At 37.1% G+C, this 18,571-nt stretch overlaps 1 protein-coding gene and 1 long non-coding RNA gene across 2 annotated transcripts in view; both read left to right on the top strand.

The window, feature by feature from the left end:
- The window catches only part of LOC134533259 (serine/threonine-protein kinase sel-5), a 124,590-nt gene extending 112,608 nt beyond the window's left edge, over window positions 1-11,982 (top strand). The window contains exon 15 of the mRNA XM_063370691.1: window positions 1,769-11,982. Within this exon, the coding sequence (XP_063226761.1) occupies window positions 1,769-3,366 (1,598 nt within the window). The 3' untranslated portion in view covers window positions 3,367-11,982. The remainder of the gene's footprint in view (window positions 1-1,768) is intronic.
- Window positions 11,983-14,973: 2,991 nt separating this feature from the next.
- Window positions 14,974-17,457, top strand: LOC134533261 (uncharacterized). Its single transcript, XR_010075282.1, has 2 exons — window positions 14,974-15,177; window positions 17,210-17,457. It is a non-coding gene; the product is annotated as an uncharacterized LOC134533261 (long non-coding RNA).
- The last annotated feature ends 1,114 nt before the right edge of the window (window positions 17,458-18,571 follow it).

Genomic DNA, 18,571 nt, shown 5'->3' with positions numbered 1-18,571 from the left:
GAGTTATTTGGGGATGCTGAAACAATGTGCTTCACTGGCCGTTACTGAAGCATGCAAGTTCCTGAGAGCAGGAACTTCTCCAGAACGACTGGAGCAGAAATACGGGACCAGAAGTAGCCATCTGGGCCCCCAAACTGAGATTCACTAAATCAAAATTGAGCAGTGATAAAATAAAAATAAAAATAAAAATAGAAACTTAAATAGAATAAGGTCATGATCAGGGAGGGTCTGAAAATTTATGGGGAGGTCGAATTCAGGTTGTAGAGTCCCACTTACCGCTTGATGGCGGGGAGGGATATCTCTAAGCTGCATAATATAATAAGCTCAGACGAAGACACACAAATAAAACTAAAACACTACTTTACCACACGAAATGTGGAAGGAGATTTTGGGAATAAAATTCAAAAATTTGCGTGACTACATTCCGTATTTAAGGTTCCGATACTGTGCTTGATGTTAAAGACACCCAGAAGTTAAAAGAGTCTTGAGCAGAGGTCCCAGTACGACTGCATCAAGGCTGGTCAAGTACCAAGCATAATTAATGTCCCCACGAGGATGTCGAAGGGGGGTAGTGGGGTAGTGGATAGGAATAGAGGTAACTGCGAAGTTGGCCCAGGAGGGGGCGCTCCGACTGGCAAACAGGACAGACTGGAGAGTGGAGTCCAATAGGATGGCCTATTGAAATGTGTGGAAGGGGTTACAGAGGGGAGGAAGCCCTTGGTAAGTGGTGCCTTCTGGGGACGCACAGAGAAACTATGGAGGGCTTTAGTTTAGTTTCTAAGTTATCCGAGAGGTGTCGTGCTGGCATGTGGATTAGAAACGGGGAGGAAGTGCTGGGGACAAAATGGCGGGCGACACTAGGGCTCGGGGAAATGACTGACGTGGCGAGAAAAGATTATGTGGGCAGGGAGAGGAGAAAATGCCAGGCGATGCTGGGAACCTTGCTTACGCAGGCTGGATGCAATGCCGTGCGTGTCTAGTATGACAGGAACGGGAGCCTGGATGTAACAAACGATGCAACGCTTGCGCCGGGCGCTTGAGGTCATATGTGATGGCAGACAGGGGAAATCTGACACGTTGCTAATGTGGCACTACTGGCTGCGTAGCACCGTAGCACTAGCAGCGGGCAGATTGACTGCCTAATGCTGAAATAAAAAGGGCCCCATTGGATTTTTAAAAAGTGAAAAAATTAAATGTGAGCCCATGAACACTAATCAAAAGTACGAATAAATAAAAAACATGCGATGGTGCCGAGAAATTCACTAATTTACTTCTACTTTTTATAGGCTTGATTTCTTAATGATGGCTTTTCTTCTTCATTGGCAAAACTGTTTTTTTTTTTATTTATATCTGTTTGCTTCCTGTTTTTAAAGAGGCCCGTAAATCACTCATACTGATTAAAGTGGCACCAGAAAAGCTCTCGCAAATACCGCTAAACCATAAAGAAACCATTGTTGGAGTGTTCGCTGTGCTGTCTTTTGATGACTAAATTTAACATTCACTGGTATAATTTTTCTGCCCCTTTAGTATTAAATCCAGGAAGATAAGAAATTCATAAGATATAGTTTCTGTGAAGTTATTTATAAGGAATAGGTTATGATTTAATTTTTTTTTTATATTCTAACCATCAAACAACAGTGTAAATAAAATAAATTAATCTTTTTGTTCTGAATGTTGTAGAAAAAATAACATTGCTTTTAAGAAAAAATAATCTCCCCTTTTTTGGTAAATTGTGTGTATTCAGATATGGTTTTCATTTGTGTGACAGGTCTCATAGAAGCAAGGACAAAACCCAGGAAAGCACGCACCATCGTTGCATCGCTAAACAAGAAGAAGAGAAAGGGGGGCCCATCCTTGGAGACGGGGAACGTCTCCGACGACTCGATCGGCTCAGCCAGCGACCTGCATGCCCTGAATGAGGACGAGACTCCGGCCAGAGGGAAGCGGGCAGAGGCGGAAGTGGAGACCGTCTCGGAGAGCGTGCTGACGTGCGGATCCTCGGCCTACCACGCAGAGTGCGAGAGCCTGGCGACCCGCGAGGACAACGAGCGTCCCAGGCGGAGGGCGGTCGCGGGTGGGGATGACTCCAGCGGTCACGACCTCCTGTTCGTGGGACACCAGTACGGAGAGAAGCCTCTCCTGGCAGATGACGAGCTCGACTCGGAGGATGAGCGCCCGGGTGTCTTCTGGACAGAGCCGGAGGGCGCGGATGTGTTTGCCCTGGCCCCGTTCCAGAGGCCGCCGGCGTCCCGAGGCGGCGCCCGCAAGTCCGGCCAGAGTCGCAGCCAGCCTGCCAGCCAGACCGTCTCTCCCCTGGACACGGTGACCCGCAAGTCGTCCCTCCTGCTGCTCCACTCCGCCTCTCCTCCTGCCCTGGTGGACCTCGGCGAGTCTGTTGCATTCCAGGAGCTGAGCAATGCTAAATCCACACCGCAGAACTGCAAAGACATCTCGTCCCCCGAGTCGAACGCCAGGTTCGAGAACTCCGTCTGCCTCTTCACAACTTCCGTTCCACCGATAGTAGAGCAGGATGAGGAAACCATAGACAGCGGATCAGGGGATAGTAAAGATCTTTTCGGGTCGTCTCCATTCAGTTTGACGAATCCATTCAACAGAAGCAAGACCGTGGTTGCAAATGATGTCACCACTCCTATCCAAGGTTTCATCTCTTCAACACCATCCGCCCTCAAACCACCTTCCCTTCTCAACTCTCCGGAGTTTCAGAGCACTTCCGTCAGTCATGTTTCCCCTTTCGTAGAATCTCCGGCAAACCTTAATTTCACCATGACCCACTCGAATACTACTTTCATTCCTCAGAATCGAAACATTCCAAGGCAGGATCTGTTCGGCTCGGTGCCTTTCTCGCAGATGCTGACGGAGCAGCCGCCTCCCCAAGCCTTGCAGAGACCGACATTTCTGCACATAAGCAAGACGGATGCAAACAAACCCTTCCCTCCGAACGTGACGTCCGGGGGCAGCTCTCACGGGCCGCAGACAGACGCTCTCTACCCGTCCCCAGACGGCGCGGCCGGGAAGGAGCGGCCCAAGGGCGGGGACAGGTCCAAGTACCAGCTGATAGGCGACGGGGACCGGGCGGACAAGGTGAGCGTGATCCCCGGGAAGCTGGCCCAGAGGCCCGTGGTGGCCGGCCTCAAGAAGCCGGGCAGGTCCTCCAAGAAGGGCGGGGCGGAGAAGGCGGCGCTGGCAGCCTTCAGCAACATGAGCTTCGAGGACTTCTCCAGCGACGACGGGGCGGAGGTGCCGCGGCCGGCGGTCGCTCCCTTCGAGGTGGTGCGGGACAGGCAGTGCTGCGACGGCGAGCGCCGGTTCGGGTCCCTGAAGCGACGCAGCAACCCCTTCTCCTGAGGACACGTCTACCAGACCTTCTGAGCGTGGCACGCTGCATTTCTCTGAGTTTTGCACAACTGTAACTTATGTCAACAAATATTGTTTCATTTTACCAAAAATTCACACTTGTTAGTTTCAGTAATGTACTTTGGGAAACTTTAATATAAATTTTATTTATATAACTGTTGTAGATGAAAATCTTATAGTATTTGCAATATTCAATCATGATAGTTAGTTACATGCATAGTTCAAAGTTTGATTTCTCTATTATTTGTTATGGTCAAGTTGCCTGAATCGGAGACAGGAATAAGAAAACAGCAGTATTTTGTAATGCAGTATTTTCTTTCGTGTGTGGTATTGCCGCAAATTTAATAGAATTGATTGTCTTTAAAAGTTTGCCTTATGTTCGAGAGCTGCATCTTATTTAAAAATGTGACATAAATATGTCATTCGCACTGATAGTTACCATTAGTATAGTCATGTATAGTTTTCAAAATGAAAAAGAAAACACATACGTGCCTCTTCATGTAATATTTATTATCTCTAGTCCAGATGCAGTTAGTATTACAAAAATTTGATTTACTTTTGTTCAAATGGCATTGACTGAACTGTGTGTTTCTCAGAATGCTGTAATAAAACCAGTGTTAACCATTCAAGCATTCATACATACTGAACTATTAAAGAAGTAAATTTATTTATATCTTGATCAAAAAAAAATATGCATTCCTTTGTGTGTTGGAGTAACGAAAGTATGTTTATTTACATCTGTAGCAATTGACTGTGGTCAAAAATAATATCAACCAAAATTAATGCTTCAATTTTTTTTGCAGCAGACCATGCACTTTTGTGGGATTCTTGGTATAGTTTTGATGCAGATCCTTTATTTTGTTCATTACCACTATAGCAGGACCATCACTGTGTACATCTGAGACATAACTTCTGTATTTTCTGGTCTAGAAGTTGAGAATATTTTTCCAAATTCAATGAGGTTTAAAGGTGCTACACATCTTACGTGACAGGTTGTCTTATGTAAAATTATGCAGATACATATTTAAATTGCTGTTGGAGTCCACACACCCGGCAGTACTTATGCTCTGTTGTATGTAGCCCAAATATGAGGGAAGGTTTATTTATTTTGTAGATCACATTTGGATGAGGAAGGTTGTGCTTCTGCCATGCTAAGACCAAGTGGCCTGATGTTTTAAATGAGTTTACAGGTAATTTCCAATTTGATCAGCTCCTAGACCATAAATAAAAACCCAGTACTACTTTAGACATAGTTTGAGGGGCCTTTCTTTTACTTGGAGACAGGAATGATCATTTCAACTAAAAGTAGTCCTGTGGAACAAGAAAACAGGTTCAATATATTCTTCAAACTTAGGTATCTTAAAAATAAACTCTCATGAATTTTAGCTGTCTACTCTACTCATGAACTGTAGTTAATATCTACTTTTTTTTTTTTTTTTTTTTTCAGCGCCTTCATCACTTTTAATAACATACATAACTTGTAACTGCTTTGGTGTGTTGCTATTAACACTTTAGTTTTTATTTTTTATAATTTGTTTAATCTCTGGTGAATATATATGAACATTTTCTCAGGTGATTTTGTTTTGTTGGTGTGCCTGAAATAAATATTAACACAGCAAAAAACAGTTGTTAATATGAATGACTATCTATTGCTATTGCTCGAATCACTTAGTGAGATGTGAAGCAACTGTGCTACCTAGGTGCTAGGTGACTTGTTGGCATTCAGATTATGGTAAATCGGGTGCGGATGAGTCGCATTGAACAAATAACCGCGCCATGTATTAGAATGTTGTGTACCTTTGATGTGACTGGAAATTTTGTTACGGTTAACTTAGAACAAAGAACTAGATTTTAAGAAGTGGAACTAAACCAGAGAACCAGGAAAAAAGTAGATCCAAACCCTTCCCTCTCCTCCTTTCCCTCTTTCATTTATCTTTCTTGTGCACCTTTCTTTCCTCTCACTGCTAGCCGATGCCTCTGCACAGTTAGTATGTGTTTACATCAGCCATGTATCTGCTGTACTGTTAGCATTTTGTGTATGGGTTTGTTTATTTTTCATAACAGGGAGCTCTAACCATCTCAGCCTTACATTGATATTTTTAACTACTTTCCCTTTCTAAAATCATGAAAAGAAAAAATAAATCTTTTTTTCCACAGATTTACGTTTGGAACTCTAAAATACTATTATTTTTTTTCTTCTGTAAATGACCTTCAGTGTTTTCCGTTGCTCATTGTTTCAATCCTTCCTTCATACTTAATTTTATCATCAAAGAGGTAATTTTAAAATAAAAAAGTTTTAAGAATGTGATGTAAATTAATTTAAGTTCGGTGTACAAAATTATTGCTGTGCTGCAAAAACTAAAGACAAAAACTAAATCTATAACTGCAACTTTGGCAAGTTTCACCAACATGTCATTAACGTGTACATGTTTGTGTTGCTCTTTGAATGGTTTCAATCATTTTGCATTCAAGAAACAGCTGATTTATCAGTCTCGTGTTGGCAGTTGGTATCTGCATTCATGGGTCTGAAGCAACTAGTAAAAATTTTCAACACAAAAGAAGGAAGTAAACACAAATTTTGTTTTGTGCAGGTTGATTTCTCACTTCATGTTTGCAATACATTCTATTCGTGTTTGTTACGTCACAAAGAAAACTCCCCTAGTTATGGTTTTTTTTTTTTTTTTTTTCCTGATTTGTGCTTTGCCACCATTGGAAGAGAAACTTTTGTCAAATTGAATTAAAATAAAAGTCATTTGCATGGTTTACGTGCACCTAGGATTGGCATCCCTCTAAGATAATCTGTCTTCAAATGCTTGGAGGAAACTATTGTTCTGCCGTGGACTAATGTCATTGACATACTTCATTTCCAGTTGAAGCAGACTTCCGATAAACTGGCGCATTCGGTACTTGCAGGTGGCAGAGTACCGAGTATATCTGATTGTCAGGCGTCTGTCCTGCAATCGCTAAACGCTGAGTTGTGGAGCAAATACATACGTAAAATGGTGTTTGGAAGCAATTATTGTTTAGCAGAAACATTTCAACATGAATACAAGCCAAAAATAATTTCTTTGTATTTAATAACAGTAATGAGTGATCCGAAACCGTGCCAAAAGGTTCCGACTAATCCCGGGCCGTAACAAGTGCTTCTGACTGCCTCTTGTGTGCGTACCACCTTAGCTAAAATTATAGGTATTTTAGCTTAAGTTTGCTTATTTGGCTTAAGTCTGTAAATTACTCGCTGGGCCCGGACTATGATGCAGGTCCATCAGTAGTTACCTGTATTTACTGCTGGCATTTATATTATTGAGTACAGGCTGCTTACGTATAGTCATTTTTATTTAAGTTTTATAATGGCAATTTTCATAATGTTTTGCATATTATTGACCTAGTTCTAATCATGAACATTAAACCCTTTACTTATATACATTGGCTTAAAAAAAAAAAAAAAAAATTAAAAAATAATTTTCATATATATCAATTTTAATAGAATTCAGAAGTTTTTAAAAGAATGCATAGTACTTGAGAGGTGGTTTAAAAGTAAATTTCATGAAATCTGGTGTTTAAAAACTTTATTTTCACATTTCTCTCATTTTCATTACTTTTATTTCTCTTTCTCTCTCTTTAAAGGATGGTAAAATCGAGGCTCTACAAGTACTCATTATTTTTCTCAAATGGTCCATATTAATTTTTTTAAATGTTAAAATAGGTTATGTGTCAAAACTTCAATATTACCACAGTCTATGGATTTGTCATAAAATATGTTTACTTTCTAGAAAATGAGTTTCATTCTTATACCTGTCTCCTGTACACGGAAGATCAATAATGTGCACAAGTAGCACTGTAAATTTGTAATATAGTTAGTAAAGATTTAGTATGTACATGCTTAAACTCTTCAAAGCCTTATGTAAAATATAGTATGTGTACTAAATGCATAATGTTCATATGTATAAATAAAGTTGTTAAAACATATTTAAGATATTGTATCATATGCTGAACTTTGTACTGAATATATGTACAGCATCTCCTGGTATCTAACGCAGGCCAAACACGCACCGTCATTCTGAAACACAGCATATGTTGCGGTGGTGTTCAGATCGTAGCTGTGTGGCTGGAAATTACCGAGATGGTGTGTGTCGAAGCTCGATTCGCACATCGGATGGTAACACCTGTCAGAAATGTTGTTTTCTTCATAAGCATTCCCCACGCCATGTGAACATTGAACTAGAATCCCAACCCTGTAAAGACATTGTGATGTAGTTAATTTCTCTCTGCACCTTCACAAACCTAAAAAACATTCTGCGAGCACACCCTCTCTCAGTCGGCGTACTTCCAGAAGTCGTTGTGGCCTCTGGCTGCCGTGAACGATGGCAGGGCACTTCCTCGTCGTCGCGCAAGGTTCCGAGATCTGTCTTTACTGAACACTCGGGTGGTACACAGGCATGCCTCGCCTGTCTATGAATCTATATGTTTACAATTCAAATTCATGCTTAATGCAAGAGATACTTTCATTCAAAGTAAATTAAATCATAAAGGAAAAAAAATGTTAATATCTATCAAAGTTAACTGGTATACTCCGTACTTTGTTAGTATTAAAAAATATTCGGGCTAGGCCGTGTCGTGACACGGCCGCAAGTTATTAACTGGAATACATCGTATAAATGGGAAGTTGAATAAACAACAGTAGTTATAGTCAACTGTTTATAATTTCAATATAAATGTTATTTTTGGTTCAGTATCATTACATACTATCAGTAATCCTTGCTCTCGTACTAGGCCACGGCTGGTTGCTATCAGTGATGCCTGCACTCACACCAGACCAGGCAATGCCCGCCATGTCAGCTTGCTCCCACTGCAGTGTGGTTCGTCCGGCTCTGGTGGGTGGCGCCTTCCTTTATTCTGATCATCAATTCTTGCAATTCCAACTGTATGTGCCTCAACTTTGTAATTTTTTTCTACTATTCTTCGTAAATTTGACTCACATTTATAATTTTTAACGTTTTTTTACAACTTTTCAAACGTGGTTTAATTATTTAATTATTTTCTTCACAAATTTAATTTTATTAGATTCAAATTTGCTAATGCATGTGTCCAATATCTGCTCTCAAAGCAAATTGAGTCACCCGGAATCTAACAACTGAGAAAATTGCCTATTACTCATGACTTGTAATATTGTTTATAATGGTGCATGCATACTAACCCTGTTTATATTTTATAACATTTCAAAATCTATCATATTTTCACTACACTCCATTTTTCAAACTATTATCCCAATTTATAAGACATATTTATGTCAAAAACCAAAACCACAATCTCATTAAGTGCTAAAAGTTTGTGATTTTGACCTAAGTAATTCTTACAAACTATTTTGAAGTTAGAAGTGTTAGTATGTATTGGAAAGATTTGGCTGAGGTTTTGAGAGGCAGATAATTGTTCGCAAAAGCAATAGTAACAGGTTTCCTAGTCAGAGGCTCCAACTGTGTCGTCTAATTTTTTTTTATTTTTTGCTCAATATGTAATACAGTAGAGCATTGATTATCCTTTATAATTAGGAATTGGGGGTGTTTGGAATACTGATTTTTCGGGTAGCCGATTAGTTATGAAAGAATTTGTATAGGAGCAATATGAAACAAAGAAACAATGAAATTTAAAAAAAAAAAAAAAATTATAAAGGTTTGAGTATTGGATCAACAGTGTTTTTATTAGAGATACATGTTTTCTGTTTGTGTTTTTTTACCCTAATTTGGTTAACCAATGTTGCAGTTGATTGATATTGGAATAACCAATGCTCTAATGTAAACTATAAAATAATTATATTTTATTTTCATTGTGAATATTTTTTTATGTGAAAGTAGATTTAGAAAAATTGTACATGTATCATGTTTTGCATGGATTCCTTGTTTGGATGTTATAAACTTAGTATATTTGTATTTCAGTGATTCCAGCTAAACAGTGCTCAGTTTTCTTTGCAGTTTCTTGTTATACGAAACTTTCATGGAAACGTAGACAGTATATAAATAACTGAAGGTGGAACGGCACCAATGAGTCTGACAAATTACAAGCTACGCATAAATATTCAGTATTCTGGCTGTAAGCTGTAGTTTTGAAAATGCCTTAAAAAATCCCTTAGTGCCGATTGTTCTTAACTGAAGTTTCAATTTAAACTGTTCATGACCTTATCTACAGTATCATGCCCTGTATATTTAGTAACACTTTACAATGATAGTCTATTTAAGTGTGCTCAATGAACAAACCAAATTGCATAGGTAATGTAGTGAGAGAAACAAATGTAACTACAAAACCTAGCTGCAAACTTATGCACAGTGGCATTTCCTTGGTCTGCTTTATTGGTTTAAAAATAAATGTTATAGGAATATTTCTCAAAGTGTTACATTTTATTTTTGTTAATGAATGTTTTTTTGGGTTTTTTTCAACATTGTATGCTTTCTGTGTTACAACATGGGTTCATTGGTATTTTGTTGTGAAAAAAAATAATTTGTTTTTGACAAAAATAAAAATTGAATATGCCTTAAGAATGAAAATAAAAGACTTATGTATCAAGTTTTTGTTCAACAATTTGGTTTCAATCCTGTCAAAGAGTATACTTTCTGGATAAGGTACTTGTTTGAATATTTGTTGTGTTGTAGAGTAATTTTCTTGATTTAGAGTAAAATTTCCGACTAGAATGAACTTGAACTAGAGTCAACACTGGGTGCTAACGGAGCAAGAACAATGTTTCAAGGGTTTTAAAGTTGATATTCAAGTTCGACTAAGAATGCAAACTAGATCCAATACAGGGTGTCTGAACTGTGAAACAAAAATTTCCCAACAATAATTCTACTTCCTTTCAAACCAAATGTTTCTTTGTTCCTCTTTCTTCTTTAACATTGTTCATTCCATGCTTCTCAAGTATGAATAAAACCAGAGTACCTTTAAAGTGGCTACTTACATTTTCATTTATATGCAAGTTCAATCGTTGGCAGTGTGTAGTGTAAATAACATTCACTCGGGATTGTAGACTTCCAATCGACTTTTCAACTTATCTGGGTTGTCTCTCTCACTCCTGGTTCCTTCTAGTCTGAAAGTGTTTAGGATAAAGTTTCAGATGGGATTTCTCACTTCAATGCCCAACTGAAAGTTTACTCTTGATACAGTAATTAAGTGTTTTACTTCAGTGTACAGCTATACTTTTCATCATATTTATTTAACAATGTATTGTAAGCTGTATGAGTTTATTTATTTCAATGTTACATTTTTGTGTGTGGTACTGCAAAGCAGATATGTAATGTTATTTTTCCAAAGCCAGATAGTAAATTATTGTAAGTTTATGGGCAATTTGTCTCAGTCAGCCACTTACAACTGACTGCTGATAAATGGATAAATGTATTTCCCTGAATTCAATTTCTGCATTTGTCATATTGTTGCAATTTGAAGCTTTTTTTTTGTACCGGCAAGGGAAGATTTTGTTTTGAATAATGTTTTTACATCTATGATTTTCTACTGTTTACTTTCCAGATTTCTTTGTATGTTTATAAATACTGACTGTAAACATAGATTCACAATACAATACAATACAATGGTTATGTTTTCTTGACTTGAAGATAGTAAAGAAAAAAAAGAAAAATCTGTTTGTTGCTTACTCAGTCACACAAAAATGAACAGCTGACTTCAGTGAAATTTTGTGAGTAAATATCTTAAAATTGAAAATAATCTATGAATATTAGCACCAGAAGAGCTTCTGCACTAGTCAACAACCAAAGTAGTGCATGAAAATAAAACACTTAAAACTAAACAACCTTTATTAAATCTGTACTCAAGATTAACTCCAAATTTTAAACAAGTTACTACAGCCAGTAAAATTTAGTTTTCCATATATTACCAACAAGTTCTTATAATAAGTTTTCGAATCACTCATTTACACAATTTCTTTGACTTAAACGAATATGTGGTCAGAAATACTGCAATAAAAATTTGAATCTAATTTAAATTAATATGCTGCTACTATCATATTTTAGCACAAATTTATTTATTTAAAAGCAAGAAGGTTATTTATTTATTGGTTTGTAACACGCCTGCCAACAGTATAAGTAATTTAGGGCAGGCAATAACACAAAGTGGATATACGGGATATACAAGACACCATTAAGAGGTGAGCATTTCATACAGGATAGACCCCACATACAGGTAGGACAACATGTAGCCGTAACTACAATGTGGGCACCACCTACTAAGGGACAATACAACACTACAAGATAAGGTGACAACTGAATACAAAAAAAACACACACACAATAAATGAATTGATAAATAAGGTAAAGAACTGAACATATGACTAATATGGATTCTTACATGGTAACATTCAACTTATTACAATTTAGTTGTACAGTTTCAGGAGTCAAAGAGATTTTAGTTAACTTGTTTGTTAATATTGGTAATTATTCTATAAATAATATATTTTTTTGTTTTCTTAATTACATAGTGAGGAGTCAGTATGACTGTTAAACTGTGGAACTTCATGCTCTGTTTTGTCAAGAAAGTATTTACAGTTTGGCTTAGAATTGTAACAATTTCAAACAAAAAGATAATTTAAAAGGAGTGTATGTTCAGAAAGCAAAGCTCAAAATAGTTTTGGCATTGTATTTTTGGCTTATTAATTTAAGATTTTTGTTTTGAATGTTTTCTATTTTAACACTTTCAGATTGATTAATATTATTCCAAATCACTGATCCATGTTGCAATCAAACTAAAGCTACATATATAGTAATAATGGGATCAACATTGGTGGTGTAGAATGTGTTGTATTTAATAAGTGATAGGGTTCTGAGTGAACTGGAAATTAAATAGTTAACATGAAGATGAAAATACAATTTGGCATCTATTATTAATCAGAGATCTTTAATTGGACATTTGGACATTTGAATGTTTATAACCTATAATTAAATATAATAAGATGTAGCTTTTGTGTGAAAGTTATAAATGAGGGGTTGTTTTTTTTGTTAAGACTAACCAAATTGTTATATGACCATTTAGCTATTCGAATATCAGATCGTAGACGGTAGCAATCATGTAAGGAAGTAATTTTTCTAAATATTTTCATCATCTGCAAATAATGGATCAGTGGAATGATTGAGAACCAATGTAATACAGTTTATAAATATATTGAATATGAGAAGGAACAGATTATCACCTTGAAGTAACCGTAGGATGAGCAATAAGCGATTATAAATTACAGTTGTGAAAATATTCTGGTTTTAGGGTAACTAGAGAACCATTGTATATAAATTTGGTGTTAAGTTAGATGTTTCACTATACCTAGGGCACCACCACATGTGTTTTGGGTCATGTGAACTTGGCTACTCCCACCTCAGTGTGATGTCGCCCGTGTGCAGCGAGGCTCGTACCCCCAGTTTATAATAGAAGAATACTACATCCACTCTCAGCGGTGGACACGCTATATTTATATTAAAAGGTAAATTAGGTAATAAGGCCCTTAAAGGCAGCCCACACACCTCAGTCTGCCTGACTTCGTTGCACGTGGTCACGCTCACGACAGAAACTGTTCCTGTTTCAAGGCTTTCTCCCTCCATGCCCTTTTACACAGTTGAAAAGCCGGTGGCACGAATCAGTTTAGGAGTCGGTCCAGGACACCTCGTGTGCTGGACAGAATTAAAGTTTGTATAACATGACAGAATTCAGTAATGAATAAAATAATAAGTACGTAAAGCAGTTTACTTCTCAAGATAAGCCATGAAGTTAATTGAAAGTGATTGATGCAATTGAAGTGAACAGAGAATTGCAAGTAGAAGATGATGAGTAAGCGGAGCCCCTGACCTCGGGCCGCGGTGGCGACGGACGCTCCTCCCAGCGTGCCCTAGAGGCAAGTCACCTGCCCGTTTCCGGCCGATCACCGTTGCAAACATTTGGAAAAGCGTGCCACTGGGAAAAGGAATGTACAGATACAAACCTTACTTACATTTAGTCCAATGGCTGCAAACAATATTAAGTTAACTATTTAAAACAAACTAATATATTAATTAAGGCCTGCTTCGGGACTGTTCAGCAATGTTTGGGTCTCTGAATATTTATTACATTATAATGAAAAGTACCAGTCTTAAAGTGGTCACACTGCACTCTGCCGACTAAAAACACTAGGGAACAAATAAAACAATTTACATATCAGTTGATTTACTTAATTGACCGGAATGAAGCACTGAGGTTACTGTGCCCTCCAGCGGTAGTTTGTGGCGTGCTGTTCAAACTCTCGTACACACACACATATGCACGGTGGTGGTTTGGAACAGAGGGTGAAGGGGTCTGAAGCGGCGAGGCACATTGGGCATGGCCCTGGACGTCAACATGTTAGAAAAACCTAACTAAGATAGCTTTATAAAGTAATATTGTGTGTTTAACATAATAGAAAGTTTTAGCTATATCAAAGCAACAAGTATCTACCTGACCCCTATTAGCTCATTTCATTATAAATTGGATTAAGAAAAGTAAATTTGTTGTGCGAATTGAAAAACCATGTTGAATTAAGAATAACCTGTTTTGTATTTTAAAATATAATTGTTTAAACATAATTTTTTTTTCAAAAATATTTGCAACTCCATTAAGTTAAGATATATAATATTAGGTCTGTAGTGGGTGATAATTAGTTTGCTTCCTTTCTTGAGGATAGGGATGCACTTTGCTATTTTCCATTTTGTAGGAAAACATGTTATTTAATGCTGTTATTAAAAAAATGTATTGTAGCAAATGTAAACATTCTTTTAAGATGAAATTCAATATTCTGTCAGGGCATGTTGACATAGTATCTTTAAGTGACTTAATACCCTAAAGCACAAGACTCTCAGAAATAGAACAAAATGGGATTGAATCAATGCTAGTGTTTGATAGGTATTGGAAATATGGGGCTACTATTAGACAAGACATAAACATAGAGAAATATAGTGCAAGGAAATAAGAATTTAGAGAAGGATCTTTAGAAACAACTCCATTAATATTTAAGGATAGTTCATCTTGGTAGCCATCTTTCATAACTTTCAAAATTTTTTGAGATTATTCGTAACATTTAATTTTTTAGTCCAAAAATTTGTATCATGTTTGATGAAGTTCTCAACTATTTTACAAAAGAATAAATAATAAGTATAATATTGCATGTTGGTATTTATTTTTTATATTTTATGGAAAAAAAATTATTTATTAAGTCACTAATGAAGTCTTTAGAAAATCAATCAGGATATTTATAAGGCTTTAGAATGGAAGTATTGAGTTTACCACAAAAACACAATATTAATTTGTCTAAGTCATTCACATCACAGGTCATAAATAAAAAGTGTGACCAATCTTGTTCTTTAAGTCATTTAGGCTAAAATACATCACCATTTTTGACGTGAATACGTCTTTAAAATTGCTTCCATAGTGGGAGGTAATTCAATAAAGGAATGATAACCAAATCGGGGAATACAGTTTGGTGTTGCAGCTACATATCTATCATCTCCATCCAAAATTTAATTACACCACTGGATAGCTAAAGGATCAAAGAATTTGTTACGCTAAGTGAGTACTGTGACGCATCGCGCGCGGTGGAGGGGGAAGCGCCGCCATTTTGAGGTATTTTTTTTTGGGTTCATAAGTTCTTGGGATCAGGTTCTTGATTGTTTCTTTGAATCGCTTTGAATATATTTACAACATTTTTTTTTCATAAAAATATGTCTAGTAGATCTTGAGAAAAAAAATCTTCACAAAAAATACTAGTGGTATTTTTATCTTTGTTCCTAGAGCAGCTACAAGGTTGAAATTTGGGGTGAGTTTGTAACCCATCAGACGCAACTTTTGGCCAAAATTTGGAACTAATGTGTGTGTGGGGGCCGCTCATCCCTACTTAGCCATTGGATTTAATTTATGACTTAACATTTTGGTAGTAAATTTCTCAGAGTTGAGCATTATACATATGTGAAATTACTGTGCAGGAAGAGGGGGAAAAAATTATGTATTAAAATATCTGGGGGGAAGGGGGGGTTGGGAGGAAATGCACCTTGGTAAGCAAGGAGTCTGTGGTATTAGGAAAGGGCTTACTTGTTATAGGGCTTACATTTACAGGTTTAGCAATAAACAAATTACTAGAGGCAATTTGCTCAGGATGAAATTTGCTGAAGATAGGGGGGTTATAAGGTAGCCATTAGGCCAGAAAACAGTGTTATTAATTCTGTTGTCATTTTCAAGAACGGAGATATGAACTGAAGCATATGTATTGCATTTCATGCAAAGTTTGACAACTGGTACTTGTGAAAAATTAAGTTCATTGTTAGTATAGTCTATGACCTCCTGTTCTTGAACAGATTGATCAAAAAGAGTTATGAAGAGACCTTTAGATTTCTTATAAACTGGTTAAGTGACTGAACTTGCATTATTGTTTTCTTATGTTTGTTGGGATAAGATATATTGTGTGTGTTATTAGGATTACGCAAGGATTTCTCGTCAACACGCTGTTTGTTTAAATAATTTTGACCTTGGGTAATTCTTGCTACCTAGGTAGTGAGTTAATGGTCCATCCTTTAAGGCAAGGCAGTACTCTTTGAATTTAAAATACACTACAGTATTGGGAATATTTAGCTATGAAAACAGAATGTAATGTTTTATTTAAGTAATTCAGACTACTGGTGTATGGATGATGGGATTAGTTTTTTTTTATAATCAGTAGTAGATAGTAATTTTCTTCTTTTTTTAATGTCAAGTGTGAAAAATTTCATCACGAAGAACAAAAATTGTTTTTAAAGGAGTGAGAGTATAGGATGGGGTGGTTTTTCGATCAGGCCAGCCCAAAAGTTTTGTTATTTTGACCCACTCAACTTGTGTTCAATTCACTGAAGAAATTCACAAAATTCTAAATTTAAATAAAAGAATGGCTGATGTTTTTGAATATATTATACGTTATAAAATGTGTGTTTGTGCAGTAGGGAACATGAAGGTATTGATTTACGTAAAAAGTTCAGTTTAAGAAAAGTGTTTTTGAAAAAAAAAATTATAATTTTTATTTAAACTTGTATATTGAAATCCTGACACAATATTTACTTTCTTTTATTTTACTTCAAAGTCAAAAAGCATGTGAGTGTCTTGATGTTAGACAGAAATTCCTGTTCATTAAGTTCAAAGATGGTATGGCAGTGCAAGATATGTAAAACATCTCAAAGTTAGTGAATGTGTACTCATAGTCAAAATGCTTCTTCTATTTCTGAATAAGTTTTTCAAATAGGCACTTCTTAAATGGCAAGTGCTTCAATAATTTACCTAGTATCATAACCACAGTCACTGCAATCCCTTAGAAACATACTGCAAGATTTCATCAAAGGAATCTTCTTTCTGGAAGTCCCCAAATTGGTTCAAACTATACTTTTGATGTGGATGTCACGCTGTACATTGTAGTTTGTAACTGCCAGACATCTGGTCAGGATTGATGGTGGGAAGACAGCAGGCGTGACACACGTGATCTGCCTGTGGAGCTAGGCAGGTTGGTCTGACTATCACTACCACTTCTTCACCACGTAACTTCAGACACCCACCAATAGCCCGCCCTTCGGATCAGCCTGCTGAAACGTCAAGGTCATTCAGTTCTCATACAAGTTAAATCATTTGTGAAAATTACTGAGAAATTCCTATTTGTTAAGCTACCGAAAACCGTGGGGTATTGTGTTCTTAAGAAAAATTAATTTAGGAGCATTTCAAATAAATCAATCCTCAATGTGAGTTCTCTTTGATTTTTAAGTTTTTAAGTGCTGGCTGACAAGTTTGGATTGGTGCGCTAACTTGTGTAGAATAACGTGAGGTTCTTCCCACAGGACGCCACCTTATACTCGACTGTGGTGCCATCTGTTGCTGTGTGGAGTTGAGTTGAGCGACATGCTGTCGCAGTCTCACTCGGAACAACCACTCTTGGATTTATTTGTATTCAAAGAAAAGCTGGTAAACATGTGTGTTGTGTATTGTGAATCTAGGTATGCTTGAAATTTGAATATTGCCTGGAAACGTTATGTGCCCTATATTTTTTTTGAATGGAATGCAAACATTATTAGGCTCTAGAACAGAACATGTGCCTTCAAATTATGTTCAGTAATTGTTCTCAGAAATCCTTCCCTTATTTTATTGTAACCTGTGTTTTGTATGTATAATAGAGAAAGCTTTACAATTGAAAGACTGCCACTGTAGAAAATTTCACTATATTTATTTGCTGAAATTTGAGTTTTTGCTACCTATCTACATGCGGCAGACTTGCGAGTTAATTCTGCTGGTTGAAACTCAGCTTTGCTCACGGCTGAACTGGCAACAGTGCCATATTGGAATGACAAGTAACTGTAGACCAGAATGCTTACCAAGCATGTATGAAAGCATCAACATGAGTATTTAGTTTTAAGCTTATTCTCTGCAAGCGAGCGCATGTGAGCTTGCGATTTGTCAGCTCGCTGTATTACAGCAGCTGAACAGTGCCGCATTAACGTATAGGCGCACCCGGCGGCTGCCGGGGGCCTCGCCCCCCAGGGGGCCTCAGTCTGCCTCATATAAATCACCAACGCCAAAGAAAACACACACTACAATTGTTCTGTCTGTGACAAGTGTGTGGCAATACACAATTGCAAGAAAAATATTTCTTGTTCCGGCTTGAGGAATAAAAAATATTCGATGATACATAATTCCTTACATAAATATTTTTTTCATTTTTATTAATTTATACATTACACTCTATCAAACCAATCAAAAGGAATCGTATCAAGCAGCTAGCTGTCGAATGGTGGTCAGCGTGCAGGTGTACTGCGCGCATTCTGCTGGCAGTACATTTAAACAATGTGCGTTTTACCTATCGATGAATCGATCTACTGCGTAAAGAAACAGTTCTGCCCTGGGCTATGAGAGTAAGTGAAAGTTTGTTTTCTGTGTTGTTACTACAAATAAATTGCCGTTTTGTAAAATGTGTGTACAGTAATGGTAACTGATTTGTATCACTGGGCTTAGCAATAGCATGAGAAATTTAGCCTACTGTTTATTCGTACGAGGCCCAGTTCCGTAGTAGTTTTTAAGATCGTTCTACAATGGCGCAGAAGCGAAATAACTCGGATGCGGAACTGAAAACGTAGTTTTTTTGTTTGTTTTATTGCATCCTTAGGATATTTTTCATACCCAATTGTACAAAGATATTAGACAAGTCA

This window comes from Bacillus rossius, chromosome 6 (genome assembly GCF_032445375.1).
Source record: "Bacillus rossius redtenbacheri isolate Brsri chromosome 6, Brsri_v3, whole genome shotgun sequence".
Taxonomy (NCBI): domain Eukaryota; kingdom Metazoa; phylum Arthropoda; class Insecta; order Phasmatodea; family Bacillidae; genus Bacillus; species Bacillus rossius.
Note: the sequence above shows the minus strand (reverse complement) of the source record. Positions and strands in the feature narration are given on the sequence as shown.